This window comes from Geotrypetes seraphini, chromosome 6 (assembly GCF_902459505.1).
Source record: "Geotrypetes seraphini chromosome 6, aGeoSer1.1, whole genome shotgun sequence".
Taxonomy (NCBI): Eukaryota; Metazoa; Chordata; class Amphibia; order Gymnophiona; family Dermophiidae; genus Geotrypetes; species Geotrypetes seraphini.
This window is the reverse complement of record NC_047089.1, coordinates 200969060-200993061: the sequence shown is the minus strand read 5'-3', so window position 1 is coordinate 200993061 and position 24002 is coordinate 200969060. Positions and strand designations below refer to the sequence as shown.

Sequence of the window (24002 nt, the reverse complement as noted above, 5' to 3'; positions counted from 1 at the left end):
GCGGCTAGCCGCATTTAGCTGCGGTTAACACGCCAAAACGGTGACCAAAAAAAATGGTCACCGCAAGTTCGGGGACAAGGCAATTCACCGCCCCGTGGGGTAGTGAATGGTAGCATGGGGCGGTGAATCATGTGGAACGCGCGGTGAACGAGCAGCAGCTCTCTCTTTCCCGCCGGCCGGCCGACCATGCATCTCCTTCCCTCCCTTCTTTTCCCTTACCTTTTCTTGTTACAACGCGCATTTTCTATAAGGCTAGGAGCTGTATTACAGCCGGAGCCTTGAAGTCAAGTCGCGTTGCACTCTGGAAAAAGTCTCCTCTGACGCAACTTCCTGTTTCCGGTTGCATCGGAGGAGACTTTTCTAGCCGGCAACCCGACGCAATTTCAAAGCTCCAGCTGTAATACAGCTCCTAGCCTTATAGAAAACGCGCGTTTAACAAGAAAAGATAAGGGAAAAGAAGGGAGGGAGGAAAATGCACGGCTGGCCAGTGGGAGGGAGCTGCTGGACCGCGTGAAGGGTGCTGAGAGTGGGGGGGGGATGGAGAGGAGAAGACGTTGAAGACAGGGATGGGGCCGGGGCGTTGAAAGAGACAACAGGGCGGTGACGGGGACGGCAGAGATGGGGACGGGGCGGTGAAAGGGACAGCGGGGATGGGGCGGTGCAGAGGATGGTGGTCCGGAGATGGGGCGGTGACGGGGACATAATTTTTCCCCGTGTCATTCTCTAATAAGAAACAAAACAAAATGTTACCAAGATATCAGGTTTTTCTTCAATGCCTTCTGTACATTGCAAACAAACCTGTATAAAATTTTCCATTTCTAACAATCTACCACTTACAGTTAAATCATCATTTTTCAACAAAATTTCTGCCACCAGGGATGAAAATGTTGAATACAGTTAATAAAATATTGTATTAAATAAAACTGTCAGTACAGCAACCAGCAAGAGACTGTGGCCTTAGTCTAAGACCACCAATAAAACTATATTAAGCCCTCCCACCATACTACTCCATAATTCTTATTTTCTGTCACACACACACACACATATTTATTTAAAATATATTTATAGTCTTCCAATAAAAAGTTCTTGGTGGACTCCAATAAAACATATACAAGGCCCTCATTTTAGATCTGTTACACATGGAAATACCAGCACTTAAAATGTCTACAATCAATTGTAAAATCTCAAGTGAATTATTTATGTTACAATGTTAATATCACTATTGTTGTACTTGATGTAAGTTATAAAATGAATAAAGAATTTTTAAAAATGTCTACATGCATAAAACTTGATTTTAGAAAAGAAAAAACCAAATAGTTCTTTAGCATATATGTCCTATTTGTACATCCATGTTCAAAGGGAGTGTGGGTTGGGCAGTCCTTTGGTGGGTCAGAATTTTAAAGTATATTCCCCATCTCAGAAGGGGAATAAATGTGTATGCCCGACACCTTGATGTCAGGATTTATGCCTGCTCCAATCGAATTGCATGTTATGGTAAGGTGCATGTTTGGGCAGAAGATAAGGCTGCAGTACTTACTGCCCAAAAGAACACTTTGCCATAACATGTACATGAGCTGAACCAGTCCCTTTCTTCTTCTAGACATCAGACACCCCCACCACCACCAATCTTCTTCTATCGAGTCCTTGCCTGATGACAAGCCCCTCCATATGGTCCCAAACACTCCCTGCATATACACTTCCAGGCAGACCTGACCCCCTCACCCACTTCAGAGGCTTGCCCAGAAGTAAATTTGGTGGTCTGGGGCAGGTGTGAGGAGCATCCCCACTCTGCTTTCACCTCTTCCAGCTTCAGAAGCTAAAATAATTCACATGATCCCTACTGGTAGTCTCACGGTATTACCCTTTGGCCCCTAGTTGAAAAAATGAACCTTAGCCATAATATTGTGAGACTACCGCCAAGAGTCATAAGGTCACCTGGGTTACATTTTTCCTTCATTATTTTCTGCTAATTAATAGTAGTTACTATGAATAGCAGTTTCTAAAATGATAGCAAAAATCTACACATGGTTACTTCCCTGTGTATTTCGAAGGATAGGTAAACTCAGTTCTATAACGTGGCTATGTATAACAAAAGTTTCCAATATGGCGAATTATAACCTATGAAAACAATACCATATTTCCCCATATATAGGCCGTGGCCTATATATGGGTTTTGCAAGCCTGTCCAATGGGTGCGGCTTGCATAACTGGGGCGGCCTACATTGTTTTCAAAATCATCCCCCTCGTCCTTACCTCCCTCGCTGGACGGCGGACGGCTGCCTCCTCGAATCTCGCAGCCAGCGGTGCAGGGCAGGAGCGATCGTTTCGATCTGTTGCTTGGCCCTGCGCTGCTTCCTGCATGGCTTTGCCGTCAGTTCTCATGGTTCTCATCGAAAAGTTCGCTCCTGCCCTGCACCTCTGGCCACGAGATTCAAGGAGGCAGCCATCCGCCATCCAGCGAGGGAGGTAAGGGGGGGATGATATTTTAAAAACAGTATAGGCCGCCCCAGTTACAGGTAGATAAGCCGCGGCTAATACAATGGGGCGGCTTATCTACCAGTTTTAAAACTTGCATAGGCATTTTCTGCGGCCTATACATGGGGCACCCTATACAAGGAGGCGGCCTATATGTGAGGAAATACGGTAAGCATATGCCTGGTGCAATTCTATTTTAACCGCTGATATACTGCAATATGTAAACCCACCATCAACATTCAAAGAACAGAAGATATGGCACATAGCAAAACATGCAACCAAACATTGGCATTTTTCCATACCAAAAACCAACATGCAACATTTATAGAGGCTTCAAAGTTTTGTCCTTACCTTCTGCTACATCATCATCAATAGCTCCCTTCACCTGAGAAAAGCACCACTGAATATCATTCCCTCCTCCAACACCTACAGAGAGAAAGCAAAAAATTTTAGCACTTTCCACAGGTTCTAGGGCTGAGAGCAGTCAACCTTCTATCTACAGTCAGCCAAAATTCTACAAAGTATGGGTGACAATGAAAACATTTTGTCATAAATACAAAACCTGCACAAACAAGAAAATATTGGCTGAAACCTAGATATAATTAATCCATTACTACCCAGTTACCCTTGACTGTTCACTTCTAGCATTCAAATTTTAGTGAAAACAGATTTGAAAGTCTAAATCAGGGGTATGGAACTCCAGTCCTCGAGAGCCGTATTCCAGTCGGGTTTTCAGGATTTCCCCAATGAATATGCATTGAAAGCAGTGCATGCAAATAGATCTCATGCATATTCATTGGGGAAATCCTGAAAAACCGACTGGAATACGGCTGTCGAGGACCAGTGTTCCCTACCCCTGGTCTAAATCATAGAATTTTCCCTAGTAACAAAACAGGAGGAAGAAAATATCAATAAACAATGGACTCCTTTTACTAAGCTGAGCTAGCGGTTTTAGCGCGCACGTTAGATGCTAACGCCTCCACTGAGCTGGCATTAGTTTTTCCGCATAGCGCAGGGGTTAGCACGAGGGTTAGCGCACGCTAAAAACGCTATCGCAGCTCAGTAAAAGAGCCCAATGCTAAGAACTCAGAATTTTTCTACCGAACCCTTTGCATTAGAGGAAAAATACCTACAGCTCTAAGGCAATCCTGAAACTAGTACACTTACACCCCATATAAGCAGTTCAATATAAAATGACAAAAAGTTGGGAATCTCCCATTTTTTAAATTAAATATTATACTGCAGACCCCATATAACATGGGTTCACTAAGTTATTTGGGATTTACAGTGGCAGTTGTTTTCTAAAGGTATTTGAGCTATGAGAATCTGAGAACTTGCCTACCAGAGAATACTTTTCAAAATGGGTCATTCCATACCAAGTAGTGTAATTTTTTTTTTTTAAAGCCCCCAACCATTATGTCTCAGATTTTGTTCAAAATTTGTATGCAGAACTAGCACAGCTTTTAAAAAAAAAAAATTTTTCCCAAGGCTAGAAAATGTATGTGAAATAGGTGTTGCGTTAGTCCACCTTGGCTTTGCCACTACTGGTTTCCAAATGAGCAAACCAGTATCCCCAATGCTACAGGGGCCACACCCAATAGCAATGCAATAATGTGGGATTCTTTTTCGCAGGTTCCCAAGCCTGTTTGTGGGATTCTTTTCCACAGGATCCCAAGACTTTGAATGGAAAATTACATGGTACTTTGCCTCCCTGGTGCATCAAAGTCTGACATCTATAACCTAAAAAAACCGAAGAACACAATCTGAATCAGATATCTTGGCACCAGTTCAAAAAATTTTTAAATACCTGATTAAAGCACATGAATGGAGCCAAAGCAATAAGCAAATGTTTAAAATTATTGGTAATAATGGGTTCAACAAGGTCAACTTAAGCCTATCATTTCTGAATGTAAAAACTATCTTAATACCTGGAAAATATGAATGGTACACAAATTTTATACAAAGCAACCAACTGCTAAACCCAGTACTGCCTTCACATCAAATGAAGCACAAAATATAGTACCAATCACTAAACTCACTCACCACCAAAAAAACACATATAGAATCTTTAGAAATCTGGCAAGCATAAAACAGAAATATAGGGGTCCTTTTACTAAGGTGTGCTAAATATCAGTACGTCTATTATATTCTATGGATGCATTAGCGTTTAGTGCACACTAAATCGGCTAGAACGCCTTAGTAAAAGAGGGGGATAGTGGTATTCAAATTATCAAACATAAATGCAAAATTCAAATATTGAACGTTGTCACACTGCTAAGCATACCTAACTTTGAGGTGAATTTATTTATTTGTTAGCAGGGCTGTGGAGTCGGAGTCGAGGAGTCGGAGGAAATTTTGGGTACCTGGAGTCGAAGTCAGAAGTACAGAAAACTGAGGAGTCGGAACATTTATCTACCGACTCCATTTTTGAACTTGGCATACCAATCACGAGCGATTCTTTCAGCTATAGCACCCACTATATACACAGCACAAATGTTGCGAGCAGCTTCTGCGGCCTTAGAACCTTGATTAAAAGCAAAAAGAAGGTGGTGTCGAAAATGCTCATTTCTCTCAACTTGACATTCCATTTTAACGATTTGAAAATTAACCAGTGCTGTGGAGTCGGAGTTGGAGGAAATTTCGGGTACCTGGAGTCGGAGTCTGAAGTATAAAAAACTGAGGAGTCGGAGTCGGAACATTTATCTACCGACTCCACAGCCCTGTTTGTTAGTTTTCTATCCCGTTATCCCCCAAGAACTTAGTATGACAGTGGCATTGCAAAACCAAAAGGCATGTATCTTATAGAGTAAAATTTTCTCTTTGAAACTGTATTGCCTTTAAGAAGATATAGGCGGATTCTTTTTTTATAATTGACGAATTTCAGCTCCTATGTCAAAGATGCCAAATTTGAAGGAATTCATGCAGAATTGCTGCAAATTTGAGAGTATAGTGTCCAATGCAAGGATAATCTAAGATAAAAATCAGAAGTCTGTATTTACTCTTGCTCTGGAGCTATAGCAGCTGATAAACAGGACAAAATATGTTGAAACAAACTGCAACAAATTTTTTGGGCACACTTTGAGCAAAGTTTCCAGGGGGCTTTTTTGTACCTATGATGCTCATAGAGGCATCTGTTGCAACTAGCACAAAAAGTTATGCTGGACTACCAAACATTAGCACTCTTGAACAATTGTTCTCAATTTTACAAGTAGCTAAAAATGACACATTATTCATCACTGTGCACAAAGCTAATATCCAGCCAGACAAGTGGGTCTAACTCAGTGACTAATGCAGTTAGAAATCTAAGAAAAATTCATTTAGTACCCTGACTATTTTATGTGCAAATTTTGAATAAAATCAGAGACATAAAGGTGGGGACCATTAGACCACTTGGTATGGAATGACTCAAATGATTATCCTGAAAACTGCTCATTGATTTTTCAGGTTAATAAAGACTCCAGTTTCTGGAGTTATTAAATAGCTCTACATACAAATTTTTAAAAACTGTATCAACACGTTTGTTAAAGTTTTAACAAGTAACATTTTTCTAAATATTCTGCCTAACCAACAATTTTTTCCACCCCATAACTAGCCAGTTATTCAAAACAGCTACAAACCTGGCTTCAAGTAATTTTGACTACCCTGATCAAAAATGTCAGAAATATTGCTCCTTCAATAGAAATAAACAGTGATTCACCCCAACTCTGGTCTCACCACCACCCATTTCTATTTCAATCCAAACATAAAAAAATAACACCCCACCTCCCGAAGGCTGTCAAACTGGAAATATTTATCATCACCCCTCCCAAAACACCCTGCAACAGTATAAAATAGAGTAAATTTATTTCCAAATTTTATTTGGTCAGAAAAAAAGAGAGTATGACCTTCTATATACCATCAGCAAGCTAATGAAAATAAATTACCAATTTAGCCACTGAAAGATTCCATTTATAAATAAAGCTGGATAGCACATATCACCGAATATAAAAAAGCTTAAAGGTTCTCACTCCTCCACATGATTATCCTCTAGATCAGTGATTCCCAACCCTGTCCTGGAGGAACACCAGGCCAATCGGGTTTTCAGGCTAGCCCTAATGAATATGCATGAGAGAGATTTGCATATGATGGAAGTGATAGGCATGCAAATTTGCTTCATGCATATTCATTAGGGCTAGCCTGAAAACCCGATTGGCCTGGTGTTCCTCCAGGACAGGGTTGGGAACCACTGCTCTAGATCAGGGGTCTCCAAAGTCCCTCCTTGAGGGCCGAATCCAGTTGGGTTTTCAGGATTTCCGCAATGAACATTCATGAGATCTATGTGCATGCACTGCTTTCAATGCATATTCATTGGGGAAATCCTGAAAACCCGACTGGATTCGGCCCTCAAGAAGGGACTTTGGAGACCCCTGCTCTAGATTTAACAAAAAAAAATGAAATACTCATCTCTCCTTCATCTAAAGTTCATCACCACAAAGAACGAATACAATCACCAAAATCTTCTTAATTTAACCAGAAACCCACATGCATGCTTCCTTCCTGGGATCTCTGCCACTTTGTAAAGATGCAACTTGCAGTAGTATTTCAGGCCTGCAACTCGGTGCATAGAAAAAGCATGTAAGGCATGAAAATGAGAGGGAGGGCAGTAATTCATGACATTGATTTGACTAATGCTGCTCGCTATAAAATAAAGCCGAGTCACCATGCAAAACCAATTAAAAATGCAATACTTTTATTTGAATCATTCAGACCAGCATAAAAATTGATATGAATTAAACCACCCACGTTTTTTTTTAACTATCATTCAACACGAGGACAAGAAATTAATGCTTTTAAAAAGAATCCTCCAATTTCAAACACTTATAAAAGCAGACACCGACTTCATTCTTCTTCGTGCCTTTGAAAATGATAGCATTTTAAAATCACCCGACGCAATACTAATAAATAAATAAATAAAGATCAGGAAAGAAAAGGATTAGAAGGAGGCAAGGAAAGAGTATTCGCATGCACACAGTTGTACAAATTGAGTCTATTTCAGTTCCTGCTGCCAGCCTTGCATTACCTGCCATGTTGTGCTTACAAGCGGTGGCTCTGTCCCGGCGCCTCCCTGATCTGCACCGGCGTTGCCCGACCAGGAAGAGCGGAGATGGAAGAAAAAGATAATATTGCTATGTATCTATACACAGGTAGAGATATAACATCAATAATTTTATTCTTCCTAACTAATTTATTTATTTTATTTTTTTAATGTTGTTTCTCCCCGCCCCCTCCTTCCGCTCTGGATCTTGCTCCCACCCCCCCTTCCCCGGCTCCTCGCGCCCACCAGCCATCCAACACTTTCCAAAATGGCGCCGACTCCGGCCTAGCCAGTGACGTCAATGGGGGTAGGGATAGTCCTCCGCCCCTCCCCTGCTCTGCCCACTGGTTCTCAGGTTAGGCAGCAGCAGACGCTCGGAGAGACTTGGCTAGTGACGTCATAGCGAAGTTTCCCCCACCCTCCACCCCCTTGTGTGTGTTTTTTGCAGAACATGCTCCGCCCCATTCTGTTCTTCCGGCTTTCGTCTATTTTTTGGATGGAGATGGTAACATTTGCCGGGGCCAGTGCTAATTTAAATTCCCATTAAGACCTTTCTTGTTTAGCGGACAGACTGATCGACGCTTGGATCTACCAAGGCGATTAGCTCACCCCAGCATATCAGGAGTCAACCTTTGGTTGACTCACAAGGCATGCACTGTGGATAAAACTAGTACTGGCTTGGCTTGGTTTGCCCCTGACGACCTGGAGGCATGACTGGTACGTAATTAGTAATGCCACACCTCAGCTGCGTGTGTGGGCTTGTAGACCGGCGTTTAAATCAAATCTAAATGGAGCCCGATAACGCTGCAAAACCTTAATAAAATAGAATGGAGGGGGGTCTGCCTCTGCCGCTCTGGCTTGATATCTGTCAAACACCAGTGATGCAAAACTGCCTGTAGAGGTTATCGTGGCGGCTTAAGCTTACTTACACAGGAAAGTATTTTATAAAGGTCGCATTACACCAGCGGGAAGGAATAGTAAAGAAAAACCAGCAGCGTAATAATTAGGTAGAAATATGGTTTTTCACCATACATGTATTTTTGTCAGAATTAACGTGAAATACAAATTTGTATTAAACTTGAAATAGATATGTTTCAACTGGTTTCCAAATTTGCTTCACTTTTTTATTATTATGCAACTTTATACACAAGCAAATATTTGTTCAAAAAAAAAGAATGGAGCTACATATACTGTATAGTAATAAAGAAGGGCCAGGCAGAGACACCAGAGGCAAGACACCTGTTTGGCAGAACATAAGGAGGTATATTTTTGAATCAAATAAATGTTGGCATTGTAATACTTATGAGGACAATATGATCCACAATTGTCAAATGTTAAATATATTTCTTCTTTATTACTATACAGGGGTAGGAGTACAGAGAGGCAAGGAAGGAAGAAGTAAAGCAGACTGAGCGAGATCAGGGATATTTTTTTTTTTTTTTAATTAAAGCCAGAACTGGAAGAGACCTTTGGATCATTTTTCTCTCTAAGATGTGCATATGTGCTATTGTGTTTCCCTGAAAATAAGGCCTACCCCAAAAATAAGCCCTAACTCTGCTGTGTTACTGATGATGTCATCAGTAATATGGCAGAGTGAATTCCCTGACGGACAAGGCCGAAGCAGTCAATTTAGAATGCTACCGGCCCAACGCTGCTTTGGATGATGGTAGGGCTCGCTCGCGGTCAGCGGGGAAGGAAGGATGGAGTGTCAGCGGGGGTTCAGCTGCGTAGCATGGGTGGAGGGTTGTCATGGGTTCTGCTGCACAAGGGATGGGAGGGAAGGATAGAAGCTGGGCAAGGGTTCTGCATGAGGGATGGGAGAGTGGGAAGGATAGAAGCTGGGCAAAGGTTATGCTGATGAGGGATGGGAGGAAGGGAGGGGAGGAAAGATGCACATGTGGGGAAGAGAAAGGAAAGAGGAAGAATTGGGGTGAAGGAGAGGAAGGGAGAGATGATCATGTGCATAACCCAAAAATAAGACCTAGTGCATTTTTTGAGCCCAAAATTAATATGACATTGTCTTATTTTTTGGGAAACACGGTAGTGCACATGCCTAGTAACTGTGTGCACAAAATTTTTGCCGGCTTTCTTTACTGTAAACATAGACTATACTGCACATATTGAATCGAGGCTGAAAACCTGTGCACAAAGACCCTGTGGACATCTAAGATAGGCGTCCTTTGTAGAATCGCACTCAGCGGCACTCAGCACTGTGTAGACATCTAAATTTTTAGAATCAGGTTTTAGGTGAGAGTTAGACATCCAAGCAATGTCCTTAATGTTATAATATTTTATTATTATGATATTAGAATGGTGATTTTCATTATAATTGTGATACTGGGAGTTGGATCTGTTTAATGCTTTTATTTCTCCTCCATCAGAGAGAGTGACTGGGATTTGAACCAGCAACATTCAGGTAGACGGCTGTAGGTGCTATAGGTTTAATCAGTGTGCTACACAATGAGCTAGCAAATTGCATAGCAATTGTAAAACTAGATCCTATAGGCATTGTAAAGGAGGTCTACTTTTGAGCATAGTTTGGGCTTCAGATAGACCTGAGTTCTATGGATGGAACTTAGGCACAGTTTGGACGACCTTAATGCAATCTGCTAAATAGTTCTCTAGGTTTTTATTTTTGCTTTATTAAGCTCAAAATACATTTAATAAGGCATCACATAAACAGGGCACATCAAAACAGATATATTGCATGCAAAACTTCTAGTTTTGTGGACAAACAGCAATGCTATTTGCTAATTAGAGGAAAAGATCCATTAACTGAAGCAAAGCACATGTAAATCATAGTTTTAGGTTTCTTGCTAAAAAGCTACCCCTTTTTTCTAAGTAAACAGTGCTCCTATCAGCTCATTCTTGAAAGCAAAGAAAGCACATGAAAAAATATATAGATTGCATATATAACTTGGGGCACGCTAGCCGTTTTAGCGCGCGCTAAACACTAATGCCTCCTTTATAGTCTATGGATGTGTTAGCATTTAGTGTGCACTAATATTTAGCGTGCGCTAAAAGGCTAGCGTGCCTTAGTAAAAGGACCCCTTAATTAAGACCCCTTAATTTGCAAAAGCTTAAAAACAGAAAAAACAGATATAGACCTTAGCATGACTTCTACTTCACTGCAAATAGAGGTGTGCAGCTGCACAATGCTGACCTCATTGTAAGATCATCAAGGTGCACCTGAAAGGTAGAATTCCACAATCAAAATATGTGTTGGGATTTGAACCCATGACCTCTGGAAAATGAGCACAGGGCTTTTACCTGGTGATCCATAGCATCTCAGTAGACGCGAGACAGACACCTTAAATGTAGGCCTGCAAAATGCTGGCCTACATTTAAGGCATCTGTCCAGGAGTTTAGACACGATTCTGAATAGGACGCCAATGCATGATTGACATGCGATCAGCGTCCGCTATAGAATCAAGCCCAAAATGTTTTTCATGCGCACATGGGCCAGCAAAAATTAGAGACAGCATTGCTCTGGATGCAACTTTAATTTAAAAGAAAAAACCTACCCAGCTCAGCATGCTGTAGTAGTCCTTTCTTCCCTCCCTCCTCTTCCCTGCCCCAGGCAGGTTGATTATTAGCAATCAAATCAGATCTGGAGGAGACCTCTTGATCAAACTTTAAAGCTAAGGAAAAAAAATCCTTATGCTCCTGGGCAAGATAATCCCAGCTGGTTCAGAGCAGGGCTTAGATGAGATAGTATAGGATCCAGGGCAAGTTGGAGATGCAGCTAGGGCAGCACAGGGTAAGGCACCTGCCTGGGAATGCATAATAAAGGCTAGATCCTCTGTGGACTCCTTTCAAAGGTTTAGTGTATGTAGAGGATCTGGCTTTTACCTATTTCTACTAAGCTTTGCTTTAGGGCTGGTACAAGAGTATTGTGTGTCCTAGACAAATCCAGCTTTAAGCCCCACCTCAATTTTCTGGTCCCTATTCCATACTCAGGTCACTCATCCCTCCAAGTTTTAGATAATTAAACTCTACAATCATGATCAACCTACAAAAATTCTATAAAAACACATGATTGGACATCATGCTTTTAAAGGTTAAATTTGTTTTGAAGATAAATGTAGGCAGGCACTGATGGTTCTCTGAGTTTGTGTGTCTGCCAGGGCTTACTGTTTTGCTTTGACTGCAGCTAGTCTTGACTAATGGTTGGGCCAACCCTGCTTTGCTAACATGCTTGGCTCAGACATTTCTAAGTCTATCACTTGAGCGTGCATTGTGCAATTCCTGGAAACCACACCTGGTGATGGTATTCAAGGCCTGGATTTTGTCATTCTTGATATAGAAGAAAGTAAAATCTGATATATTAGAGAATTAAATTAGAAGGAACAAATGTGTTTTGTAAGCAAGTATCTATCTAATATAATAAAACGCTAGCCGCGCATGCGCACTCCATCTGCGTGTTCTGTTTTCCGTGCGCTGTAGAGCACCGCAGGTAGGAGAGCGCATGCGCGCGAAGCTCTCTCTCTCCCTCTCGCCCCGAGGCGGAAGTTGGCGGCCCGAGATGGATGTCAGCCGCGTCGGCTGTCGGCGGTTATAGGCCGTGGCAGCTGTCGGCAGCTACAGGCCGCGGCGGCCGAGCCCGGACGGCATTTAAAAATAAAACAGGCAAGTTTTTAAAGTCCTGAATAGCCGTCGTCCGTGAAGTATGCAGGCGGCATACTTCACGGACGATGGCTTTTCAAACCCCCTACCACCACCACCGCCGCTGTACCTTTTAAAACCCTCCACAACCCCCCCCCCAGCTTTGTGGTTAAGGCCTAGCTTCTTCGGGCGGCAGCAGCATTTAAAATTCGCTGCTGTTGCTGGCTTTAGGCCTTTCTCTCTGGCGGGTCCTGCCTACTTCATGTTTTCAAGAAGACAGGACCCGCCAGAGAGGAAGATCTAAAGCCGGCAACAGCAATTAATTATAAATCTATCCTCTGCATCCCTATCCATTCAATATTTTCCCTCCGTATCTCTTTCCCTAGCCTACCATATGTTCAGTATCTCTTCTCTGTGTCTCTATCTTACTCTGTCCAGCATTCCCCTCTGTGCCACTATTCCTCCCTTTGTGTCCAGTATTGCCTCTCTGTGTCCCTATTTCTATGCTCCCTCCATACCCAGCATCTCTTGCTGTTTTCCTGAACCTTCCCAAGTTCACTTTCTCTTCTATCTCTTCCTTTCCTCATGCAACTACCACCCCTGAACACCCCCCCTCCATAGTCCAGCATCTCTTTTCTTTCCTTCTCTCCCTTCATGATCCAGGATATCTCTCTCTCCCCTTGGTCTAGGATTTCTCTCTTCCTCCCTTCTTATTTCAAGGAATCTCTCTGTCCCCCTCCTTGGTCCAAGGTATATGTATCTCTCCCTCCTTGGTCTAGCATCTGTCTGTTTTTCCCTCTCTCCTTCCTTGGTCCAGGATGTCTCTCTCTCCCCCCCCCCTTTGCTTCCATGGTGTCTCTTTCTTTTCCCCCTTACCTTCTTAGTCAAAGGGAAGTGGGGTGGGAGGGAAATGCTGCAGCACAGGGAAATGGAGGGGCAGAAAAAGGAACGGAGGCGTACTTCTGGGCAGGGGGGAGCAGGAAAAAGGGGTTGATGGACAAGGGAAGAGGTGCTGATGGACAGGGGGGGCAGAAAAATGAAGGCAGGCCTACTGCTGGACAGGGGGAGCAGGAAGGAGGTGATGATGGACAAGGGGGAGGTAAAACAAAGGGAGAAGGGCTGCTGCTGGATAAGGTGAGCAGGGATGGGGTGGTGGAGGACACAGGGGAGGTAAAAGAAAGGGAGAATGGACAGGGGAAGCAGGCAAGGGGTTTATTCTTCTATACCGCCACAGTCGAATGACTTCTAGGCGGTTCACATCGAAGAAGGATGGACAATCATCAGTCATCTCAGCCTCAGACAGACTACTTTATATCCCTCCATTCTCCCTTGCTGAGCTGTACAACAATGCCTATTCTTCCCTTACTCTACCACCCCACTAAGAGGTCCTTATATTAAACTGCTTAATGCACTAACATGCATACGGCAAATTAAAATGCACTACCATGGGGTACATTCAGGTGTCCCATAGTAGTTTTGGAATTGGCATGCGCTATCCTCATGCTAAAAAATAAAATGTTATTTTTTAGCGCTGGGGTGTGTTTGAGGGTGGACAGAGGTCATGGACAGAGGTCATGGCTTTGATAATCAGCATGTGGGCATCGTCACATGCTAACTGATTAGTACAGGATTAACGTGTGAGAAGACTGGATGACATTTACACTGGGTATGATGAACTGATTAGCACCCTAATTTGTATACAATTGAACTACAGAGAAAAGGGTTTATTTAAAAGGAGAAAAGACTCTGAAAGACTTGAGTTAGACTCCTGATAGGGAGCGGAGCTTCAGCATGGTCCCTTTCAGCCATTAGGAGACATTTTGAGGGGTCAAGAGGATCCTCACCCTAAACTAAAGGGGGGGTGGGCTGGTTAATGGACTCCCAGCCCAAAGGAGCTTAGGTTAGAGTTCTTGGGCTCAAGGACTCCCAGGCCACCCTTGAGAGGAGGAATGCTGGCTTCGGCCTAATCCTCAGCAAACCTACAACCTGATCTGAGTGACCGGAGCATTGAGAGTGACCAGTGTACCAGTGGTAGCTGCAGGAAACTTGGCCTGTATCATCAAGTAGGTATCTTCGGAGGCTTACATATATCAGTAAAATTATTCAGCCCATGCAAAATGTGTAAACAACAGCACTTTCCAATTTTGGGGGAAACTGATGTATGTAGATCCAGGAAATAAATCATGTGGGAAATTGTTGTAGTAGAGAGGAACTGGACCCTATAAGTCATATTGCAGGTCTCTAGTATCATATACTCAAATGGTGAAGGAAATGTCAAGTTATTCTCATGGGATGATCGTAAGGACTTAAGAGGAGAAATAATTTCCACCAGGCTAGTGAGATGGGTGGCAACCAAGACCATTAATGACTTAGAATGCCAGAGACAGCAATTTAAAAAGAATCCTCATTGAAATAGGCAACCAACAGTCACTCAAGGTAAGACATTCCCTAACTCACTGTCCATACCCACTCTCACACATCTTCACACCTCTGTTGTGGAGAAGTTGTAATCATACCACAGTACATTTTGGAAGGCCAGGACAGATAATGTTGTAGTAATCATGTTGGGAGAGGGCAACTACCTCAACCATTTCAACAAATGATCTAACAATCCCTCTTCCCTCTTCCCCCGCCATACAATAGAACCCTGCTCAGCAATTTTAATAATAATAATAATAATAATAACTTTATTTTTCTATACCGCCATAGTCAGGCGATCCATCAAATGTTTAATAAACTTGAACTTGAAGAGCTTACAATCTAATTTAGACAGGACATTTCAGGGTTGGGGAGGTTATAGTGGGTATAGGTATCTGACAGCAGCAGGGTTGGGGAGATTATAGCGGGTATAGGTATCTAACAGCAGTGAGGGGGAGTTTAAGAGTTGAAAGCAGTTTCAAAAAAGTGGACCTTTAGCTTGATTTGAACACTGCCAGGGACGGAGCAAGACGTATTGATTCAGGCAACCTGTTCCAGGCATATGGTGCCGCAAGAAAGAAGAGACGGAGTCTGGAGTTGGCAGTGGAAGAGAAGGGTTTAAGAGGGGCTTGCCTGATGAGCGAAGATTACGGGGGGGGGGGGAGCATAGGGGGAGATGAGTGAGGAGAGATATCGGGGGGCTTCAGAGTGAACGCACTTGTAGGTCAGCAAGAGGAGTTTAAACTGTATTCGGAAACTGATGGGGAGCCAATGAAGTGACTTGAGAGGGGGTAATGTGAGAATAGTGGCTCTCACGGAATATGAGTCATGCAGCAGCATTTTGAACGGATTGAAGAGGCAAAAGACAGACGCGCGGGAGGCCCGAGAGAAGTATGTTGCAGTAGTCTAAGCGCGAGGTGACGAGAGTGTGGACAAGAGTTTTGGTCGTGTGTTCAGAGAGAAGAGAACGGATTTTGGTAATGTTATAGAGGAGGAAGCGACAGAATTTGGCAGTCTGTTGGATCTGAGCAGAGAAGGAGAGAGAGGAGTCAAAGATCACCCCAAGGTTGTGAGCCGACGAGACAGGGAGGAGGATAGCGTTATCCACAGAGATAGAAAACGGTGAGAGGGGGAAGGCGGATTTAGGGGGGAAAGATAAGGAGTTCAGTTTTAGCCATATTCATTTTGAGATGGCGGCGAAACATCCAAGCGGCATTGTTGGACAGGCAGGCTGAAATTCGCGCCTGAACTCCCGCAGAGATAGCCAGCATGGAGAGGTAGATCTGGGAGTCATCAGCATAGAGGTGATACTGAAAACCATAAGAGGAGATCACGTACCAAGAGAGAGGGTATATAGGGAAAAGAGGAGAGGACTCAGGACAGAGCCTTGGGGTACGCCAATAGATAGCAGGACGGCGGTGGAGGAGAATCCACCGTAACATACGCTGAAGGAATGATGAGAGAGATAGGAAGAAAACCAGGAGAGAGCAGAACCTCCGGGAATCCCAGCGAAAACAACGTCAAGAAGGAGGTGGTGATTAACAGTGTCAAAGGCAGCAGACAGATCGAGAAGAATTAGGATAGAGTAGAGTCCATTGGATTTGGCCAGGTACAGATCGTTAGAGACTTTAGCAAGGGCAGTTTCCATAGAGTGGTGAGGGCGAAAGCCCGATTGAAGTGGGTCAAGAATATTATGAGAAGAAAGGAAGTCTAGACAACAGTGGTGACCAGCACGTTCGAGTAGTTTGAATAGGAAGGGGAGGAGGGAGATAGGGCAGTAGTTGGAGGGGGATATAGGGTCAAGTGAGGGCCTTTTAAGGAGGGGCGTAACTACTGCATGTTTGAAGACATCAGGAACTGTAGCAGTGGAGAGCAAGAGGTCGAGGATGTGACAGATGGGAAAGATCACAGTGGGAGCAATGGATCTGAGCAGGCAGGTGGGAATTGGATGAGAGGAACAGGTGGTGGGTTTGGAGGAGGAGAGAAGGCAAGCAGTTTCCTCTTCTGTAACTTCAGAAAAGGAAGAAAGGGTCATAAGGGTTGATGAAGGGAGGTCGATAGAATGGATAGTCAGAAGGGCAGCGGGGAAGGCAACATTGTTGAGAATGCAAGGTGGATCATGTGAATCTTGTTGCGGAATAACTCTGCCATCGTCTGGGGGGAGAGCGAAGAGGGAAGGGGCACTTTGAATAGAGAGTCGAGCGTGGCAAAGAGACGGTGAGGGTTGGCACTAAGAAAGTTAGTTAAACGGTTGTAGTAGTCCTGTTTGGCAAGCGAAAGGGTAGATCGGAAGGACATCAGCATGAATTTGTAATGGACGAAGTCAGCAAGCATGTTGATTTAAGACAAAGATGTTCAGTTCGGGCACAAGAGCGCAGGTAATGGATTTGGGGGGTCAACCAGGGCTGGGGTTTGGCACGTCTTACAGGACGGGAAATGGAAGGGACAAGAGTATCGAAAGATGAGAGAATGGATTTATAGGAGAGGACAGCTTCATCGGCAGACTCGTTTGACATAGTAGTAGAAAGGAGAGATGAGGCAGCGGTAGAGAGTGCATCAGGGTCAAAAGCCTGAAGGTTCCTAAACGTAGAGGTAGTTATCAGTCAGGATCAGGGAGGAGGATGATGGGTCATGAATGTTAGCAGTTGATGGTTGGAGATGATAAGGTTTGAGGTGCAGAATTTGGTGATAGAGCATTTAGAGGACGAGGTCGAGGCAGTAGCCTTTCTGGTGAGTAGGGGCAGTGGAGCACAGCTGGAGGACATTAGAGCGAGAAACCTGGACATATAGGAGTCAGAAGGGTCATCTGCATGGATGTTGAAGTCGCTGAGAATAAGGGTTCAAGAAAGGAGGAGAGCCAGGAGTCAAACTCATTGAAGAAGGAGGATAAGGATTTGTAAATAACCACTATTCTGAGAGAGAGGGAGGCGAATAGACAGATGGAGTGAACTTCAAAGGAAGGAGAACAGTGAGATTGAGGCAAAAGAAGGGGTTGATATTTACATGACGGTGACAGTAAGAGTCCAAAACCACCTCCATGATCATTCGGGTGAGGCATGTGTGAGAAAAGGTACCCTCCACAACACAGGGCAGCAACTGAAGTGGAGTCTTCAAGGCAGATCCAGGTTTCAGTTAGTACTAGCAGGTGGAGCTTTTTAGAGATAAAGAGGTCATGGATGAAGGTAAGTTTGTTGGATATGGAGTGGGCGTTCCACAGGGCACATGAGAAGGGCATGGCAGAATGAGGGAGGAGGGGAACAGAAATAAGATTTGTTAGATTGCGGTGTGAACTGCACGAGTAGTCCGAGGGATGATTGTGAGGACCGGCATTAGGATCGATGTACCTAGCAGAGAGCAAGAGAAGGAATAGGAGGATACGAGAGAGTGTGGGAGAGGCATGGTGGCTATGCCGTGGTGGAGATGCATGTAAGTAGAGTGGGGATCTCTGTATGAATGGGAGAGAGTGTAGTAGCTGTAAGGCTGAGAAGAGGGTGGGGGAGAATAGAGAGGCTGAGGTGGTGAAGCTGAAATGTGACTGGTGTGATGGTTGGAGGTTAAGTGATTTAGGGGAGGGGATGGGGAAGGTTAGTAGCAATAAGAGGAGTTGGTGAACAGGAGTCATTGGAGAGGGGAGGGAGTGAGGGTTGACTTGGATATGATGGGAGAAAGATAAGGAAGGGTGAGATTTATTTATTTTTTTTAAGTATATATAAGCTTATAAGATTAAGGTATAGTATTGGGGTTGTTTAATTATATTTTTAATTTAGTTACTTTTATTATATTGGTTGGGCAACAGGTGGAGGATGATTGATGGGTGGGTCTATATATGTAATGTGAGCCTAGGGTGGGTGAGTTGTGGGAGGGTCTAAGAGGAGTTCATGGTGTGGCTGGGGAGACTGTCTCTTAGAGGTAGGTTATACTTTAATGATGGGTATTTTTCAGAAGTGTCCCTGAAGAGAGCCAGAAGTGGCAAGAGATGAGAGTTGGATTTTTATCAGTGCAGGAGAATTGATAATGGTGTGGGTTCAAAGGCTTGAGGCAGGAGTCTGGGAAGACAAAAGAGGGCGGAGGTAGAGAGAGAAATAACAGCTAAATTTACAATGAACTACAAAGAAAATGCATCAGTTTTACACATTGAGCAAGAACATACAGTTTCAGAAGTGTCCCTGAAGAGAGCCAGAAGTGGCAAGAGATGAGAGTTGGATTTATATTAGTGCCGGAGAATTGTTAATGGTGTGGGTTCAAGGGCTTGAGGCAGAAGTCTTGCCTTTAGTCCCTGCCCTCCACTACCAAAATTAAAAATAAAAAATACTTTCACTAGTGAGGATCCTCAAGCCCCACTAACTGAGGAAATCTGCAGCCCACTAAAATTCAGCTGTTTTTGTCATGATAAAGCATGGCAGTCAGCGGCAGCACCTTCAGCTACTAATGCCAGCACTGGAAGCATACGCGGGTCTTGTGGCTCAGTTCTCATAAGCCACAAGAACTGGGCATGCTCACCATACTGGCATCAGTGGCTGAAAGAGCTGCTGTTCACTACACTTTTCCTTTACACTGACATGCTGAGTTTGGGTAGTCTCTGAACCTCTTCAGCTGGTGGGGCTTAGAGATCCCTATTAGCTACCTGAATAGTGCACCTGGCAGGTGGTAGACCTGAGGCAAAAGTAGAAGGGCCTGGGCCCATCCATGGTTATGCCTCCCATTGCATGGTAACTCTCATGCAGAAAGCATACAGAAAGTTAGGTTTTAGAAGTTGTTCCCCATTAAGTTCTTTATCCTGGTAAAGCATCTGTTAACTAGGTCATATAAGTAGCTGGAATAAGAATTTGTGTAGCATCATTATATGGAAAAAAAGACAAATCCTGTCAAACAAACCTATTAAATAAAACAGGAAAGAGAGGGGAGCTCTTTGCACAAGTACCATTCTCATTGTTTGCTTGTCCTCTCTGGTAGCAAGGCAGAATTAAGGCCTAGGCAAACTAGGCATCAGCCTAGGGCTCATAGTCAAGAGGGGGCCAACAGACTGTTAAATGTCTGATAGATATGGGATACTTGGAGCTAGACTAAACAGTAGTTTTAATTAAGAAAAGCTTTACACTGACAATATACAGTAATAGCCAAATCTCTGTGATACTGAAAGTTGTAATGGATCAATTTGACAAACTGAGCAGTGGTAAATCACCTGGACTGGATGGTATACATTCCAGATGGCTGGAGAAGAGACGGCTCAGGAGTGATATGATAGAAGTCTATACAACAAGCAATGAAAGGGAATGCAAAGTACACAACAAACAAAATATCACCCAATAAAAAGTGTAGATGCTTGAAGATCTGCATCAGACAACTACCATTTTCTTTTTTGGAAAGTTTGAACAGAGAAGAAGGAGAAGATCTGCTACTGTGAAACTCTAAAAATTCAAAAAAATAGTTCAATCAAATATTGGAACAAAAGAAAAAGAGTAACTATATGGTTGCTCCAAAGACCCCCGAGGTAAGCTAAGAACTGAAATACTTATAATGTCAGGTCTCTTTCCTCTGGAATAAAGAAATATATGTCCGAGACCTTCAAGCGTTTACACCCATGATAGAAGTCTATAAAATATTGAGTGGAGTGGAAAGAGTAAATGTGAATCATTTGTTTAGCCTGTCCAAAAATACTAGATCTAGGGGACATATGATGAAGTTACTAAATAATATGTAGATTTAAAACAAACCAGAGAAAACATCTCTTCACACAACGTATAATTAAACTCTGCAATTCATTGTCAGAGAATGTGGTGAAATCAGTTAGCTTAGCAGGGTTTAAAAAGGTTTGGATAATTTTCTAAAAGAGAAGACCATTATTGAGATGGCTTTGGTTAATACACTGCTTATTTCTAGGATAAGCAGCATAAAATCTGTTTTACTAGTTGGGATCTTGCTAGGTACTTGGGAACTGGGTTGGTCAAAGTTGGAAACAGGATACTGGGCTTGATGGACCTTTGATCTGTCCCGGTATGGCAATTCTTATGTTCTTATCCTTTGGTGACAAATGGATGACATCCTCTGCTTTCAAGGAAGGTGGTGCCACTATGCAAGAAAGTTTGCAAGGAAGACAGAGGTAAGTGACAATGACCCATTACCAAAGCTCACCAGACCTTATTCCATTTTAACTGAATGCTGTCAGTGAGATTAGAATAAATATTAAACATAAAGCACATATATCTGTTCTGAGTTTTAAATTACAAGATTGCATTCCAGATAGTTCTATGAAAACAAATGAGAATAGTTACACAAACTCAAGTATTTTCAAGTGAGTATCAAAGAAAAGCTGTACAGTAAAGTTCAGTTGGGTAATACATGATGATGATGATAATAATAATTTTATTTTGTATACTGTAATACCATAAGCAGTTCAGAGCAGTTTACAGAGGAAGAGACTGTACACAGACAGCGATGTTACAAAAAATACTTTCAGTAAGCCGAGAGTAGTTAGGTAAGTCCGGAAGAATTTCAGAGATACAGCAAGTATTTCAGAGATAAAAACAGGCAGGAAGGTTTTAATTGATTTGCTGAAGGATTGGTAGGAGGGAGAATTAGAAATGAGAGTGGTTGGACATTTATTCCATTTGCCTGCTTGGAATGACAGTGATCCTGTCAAGGAATCTCTTGTAGATACAGCCCTTCAGGGAGGGGAAGGCAAACAGATAGGCATTACGTGTGCAAGTGTTGCCTGGAAATACAAAATGGTGCGACAGGTAGATTGGGGATAAACCTGTTATGGTTTTGAAGCAGAGGCAGGCAAACTTGAAGATGACCCTTGCCTCCATTGGTAACCAGTGTAGTTTTCTGTAGAACGGGCTTACATGATCTGACTTTCTGAGACCATAGATAAGACAGATGGCAGTATTCTGGATGATTCTCAGTCGTTTGATGGTTTTCTTAAAGGATCCCAAGTATATGATATTGCAGTAATCTAAGGTGCTTAAGATTAGAGATTGGACCAGCAATCGAAAAGAGAGGAAGTCAAAAGTAGTGTTTGATGGTACATAGTTTCCAGAGGGTGCAGAAGCATTTTTTAACCTGTTGCTGAAAGTTCAACAAAGATATGGAAGAACCTGTCCAGAGCCAAAATAGAATATTGTAATTTAAAAATTTTTTTGTAAAACTTTTAACACATGAACATTCTTGAGTTTCAGAAAATACTAACTGCCTCTTCTATCAAACTGCGCTATCAGTTTTTAGCATAGAGAGTCACGCTGAATGACCTGTGCTGCTCCCGACACTCATGGCAAACTCAGGGCCTCTTCCATCAAACTGCGCTAGTAGTTTGTAGTGTGTTGAGCCACGCTGAATGGCCCACGCTGCTCCCGACTCTCATAGAGTTCCTATGAGTATTGGGAGCAGCGTGGGCCATTCAGTGCGGCTCTGTGTGCTAAAAACTGCTAGCATAGTTTGATAGAAGAGGCCCTAAGTTTTCCAAATACCCTTAACTATAATAATAAAACACATAATTATCCAAAATAACTGTCCTTGTAGTAATTTTAACAGGTTGGTTACTATCAATACAACCTGGTTCTTATATCTTGTAATTACACTGATTTCAGATTTAAAAATAATTTTTTTATTCTTTCTTTGCTTCAACATCTTCCTGCTACACTTCTGGGAAGAGCCATGGTGCTCAGTGACAGCATGACCCTTTTGAGATGTGCTTTGTATTATGGGATTTAGGCATTCAGGGTTATATAATAGTACACAGGAAGATGCATGTGTAAAATGTAATTACTGCCCATTATTGTTGACATCAATTTATTGCTAGTAATGACTTGTTAGCTAGTTAATTTGTATATGCCTCTTCAATCTGCGTGAAAATGTTTGGCATCCAAATTTGGGCATCCTATATAGCAGGGGTAGGGAACTCCGGTCCTCAAGAGCCATATTCCCCAATGAACATGCATGAGATCTATTTGCATGCACTGCTTTCAATGCATATTCATTGGGGGAAATCCTGAAAACCCAACTGGAATACGGCTCTCGAGGACCCGAGTTCCCTACCCCTGCTATATAGGATCCATAGGCGATTACTTTTTGTGTCGGGGGGTGTGGGGGGGCATAGCATAAGCAGAGCGTGGAAGGTGTTTTGACACTTACCACATTAGTTTTGAGCAGACAGTTAAGGTGGGACCATGTACCGCCTCTTAAATTGGAGACACAATGTTTTTTCTGCATTAACTGGCAGCACCTGCTGAATGTTATTGTGAATGTTAATGCATGACCTGCAATAGAACATATAGGGGAATTACCCCAATAGATGCCACATTAACCTCCCTGCCCCCCCCCCTTTTTTTTTATTTTTTTACTAAGCTGCGGTAGAGGAGGCATGTGGGGCAAGGCAAAACTGAAGTATGGCACCTCTATTCCCATTACTAAAATTGGGGACAGATGGTTTTCAAACAGGTGAGAATCAGAGATGGATTCTGAAATCAGGGATATCTGGTAACCCTACACTAAAAGCAAATTTATTAACATGTTCAAGATTCAGAAATGCAAATATGTAGATCTATGCCATTTAAAGTAATGATTACCAGATGTACTTGCCATTCCTGAGACAGAGGCTTGCAAGTTGGAACACAGATTCTCAAACTGGGTCACTTATCAAATCTGGGTGCAGCATATGTGTGAGATTGTGAATGTATGCAAGGCCCAAGTGACTGGCTCCAGGCCTCTTCAGATTTAACCACTTTTCTCTCCCTCAACTCACCTCCCCTATTCTCTCTTTTTCTAGGTTTATTTCCTCCGTAATCCAAACTTGCCTCCATCTCCACACTCATACCCTTCACTTTCTTTCTTCCCTGACTTGCTCCCCAAACCGAATCCCTGCCACCAGTCAATCTCCATCGCTTTCCACTTCTCGTTCCAGCCCCTTTTCAATACTGTCAGTCAAATCAACTGCGTAGTTGTATTTTTCAATGATCAGAATTTCAAGTATTAAATAAGCCTAAAACTTTAAACTTGAGTGAAAGCAGCAGAACATTTCCCTACTGGTGGTGGTGGTGGTTGGGGGGAGGGAAACAGTAGTAATTGACAGCAAAGCAGGTCTAGGATTGGTGGTAGTGTTGATGGAAAAAAAAAACCAAGCAGAGACAGTCCAGGGTGGTGGCTGTAAATAGAGAAGTCTTGGCGGTGGCAGCTGCTAAGCGCTTAGCAGAACAAGAGAAGGCGTGGAGGTGGTTTCAGAGATGAAGGGCAAGCTGTCAGAAGGATGGCTTACCTAATTTCAAACAAATACTGGAATGCAAGAACTGGCAAAGTGGAGCATATGAACTGAACAGTCTCAGGTTTATTAATAACATTAAAAAAAATAAGGCCATAAAAGCATTTACAGCTGGCAATGAAAGCAAAGTCCCAAATCTCTACCAGTCTGTATGAGAATCAGTTGGTCATCTATATA

General features: G+C 42.9%; 1 protein-coding gene across 3 annotated transcripts in view; it reads right to left on the bottom strand.

Annotated features, from left to right (window-relative positions):
- PPP2R2A (protein phosphatase 2 regulatory subunit Balpha) overlaps nt 1–7747 on the bottom strand; it is a 185034-nt gene extending 177287 nt beyond the window's left edge. For 2 of the 3 annotated variants that reach the window (XM_033949040.1, XM_033949039.1), the window contains exons 1-2: nt 7535–7747; nt 2827–2901 (exon numbers count right to left, since the gene is read on the bottom strand). Coding sequence is in view for 2 of the 3 variants with exons in the window: in XM_033949039.1 (XP_033804930.1) it covers nt 2827–2901; nt 7535–7541 (82 nt within the window). In the remaining variant the exon portion in view is untranslated. Of the gene's footprint in view, nt 1–2826; nt 2902–6996; nt 7142–7534 lie in introns of those variants that run through there. The other variant, XM_033949038.1, reaches the window with a different exon arrangement.
- Between the last annotated feature and the right edge of the window lie 16255 nt (nt 7748–24002).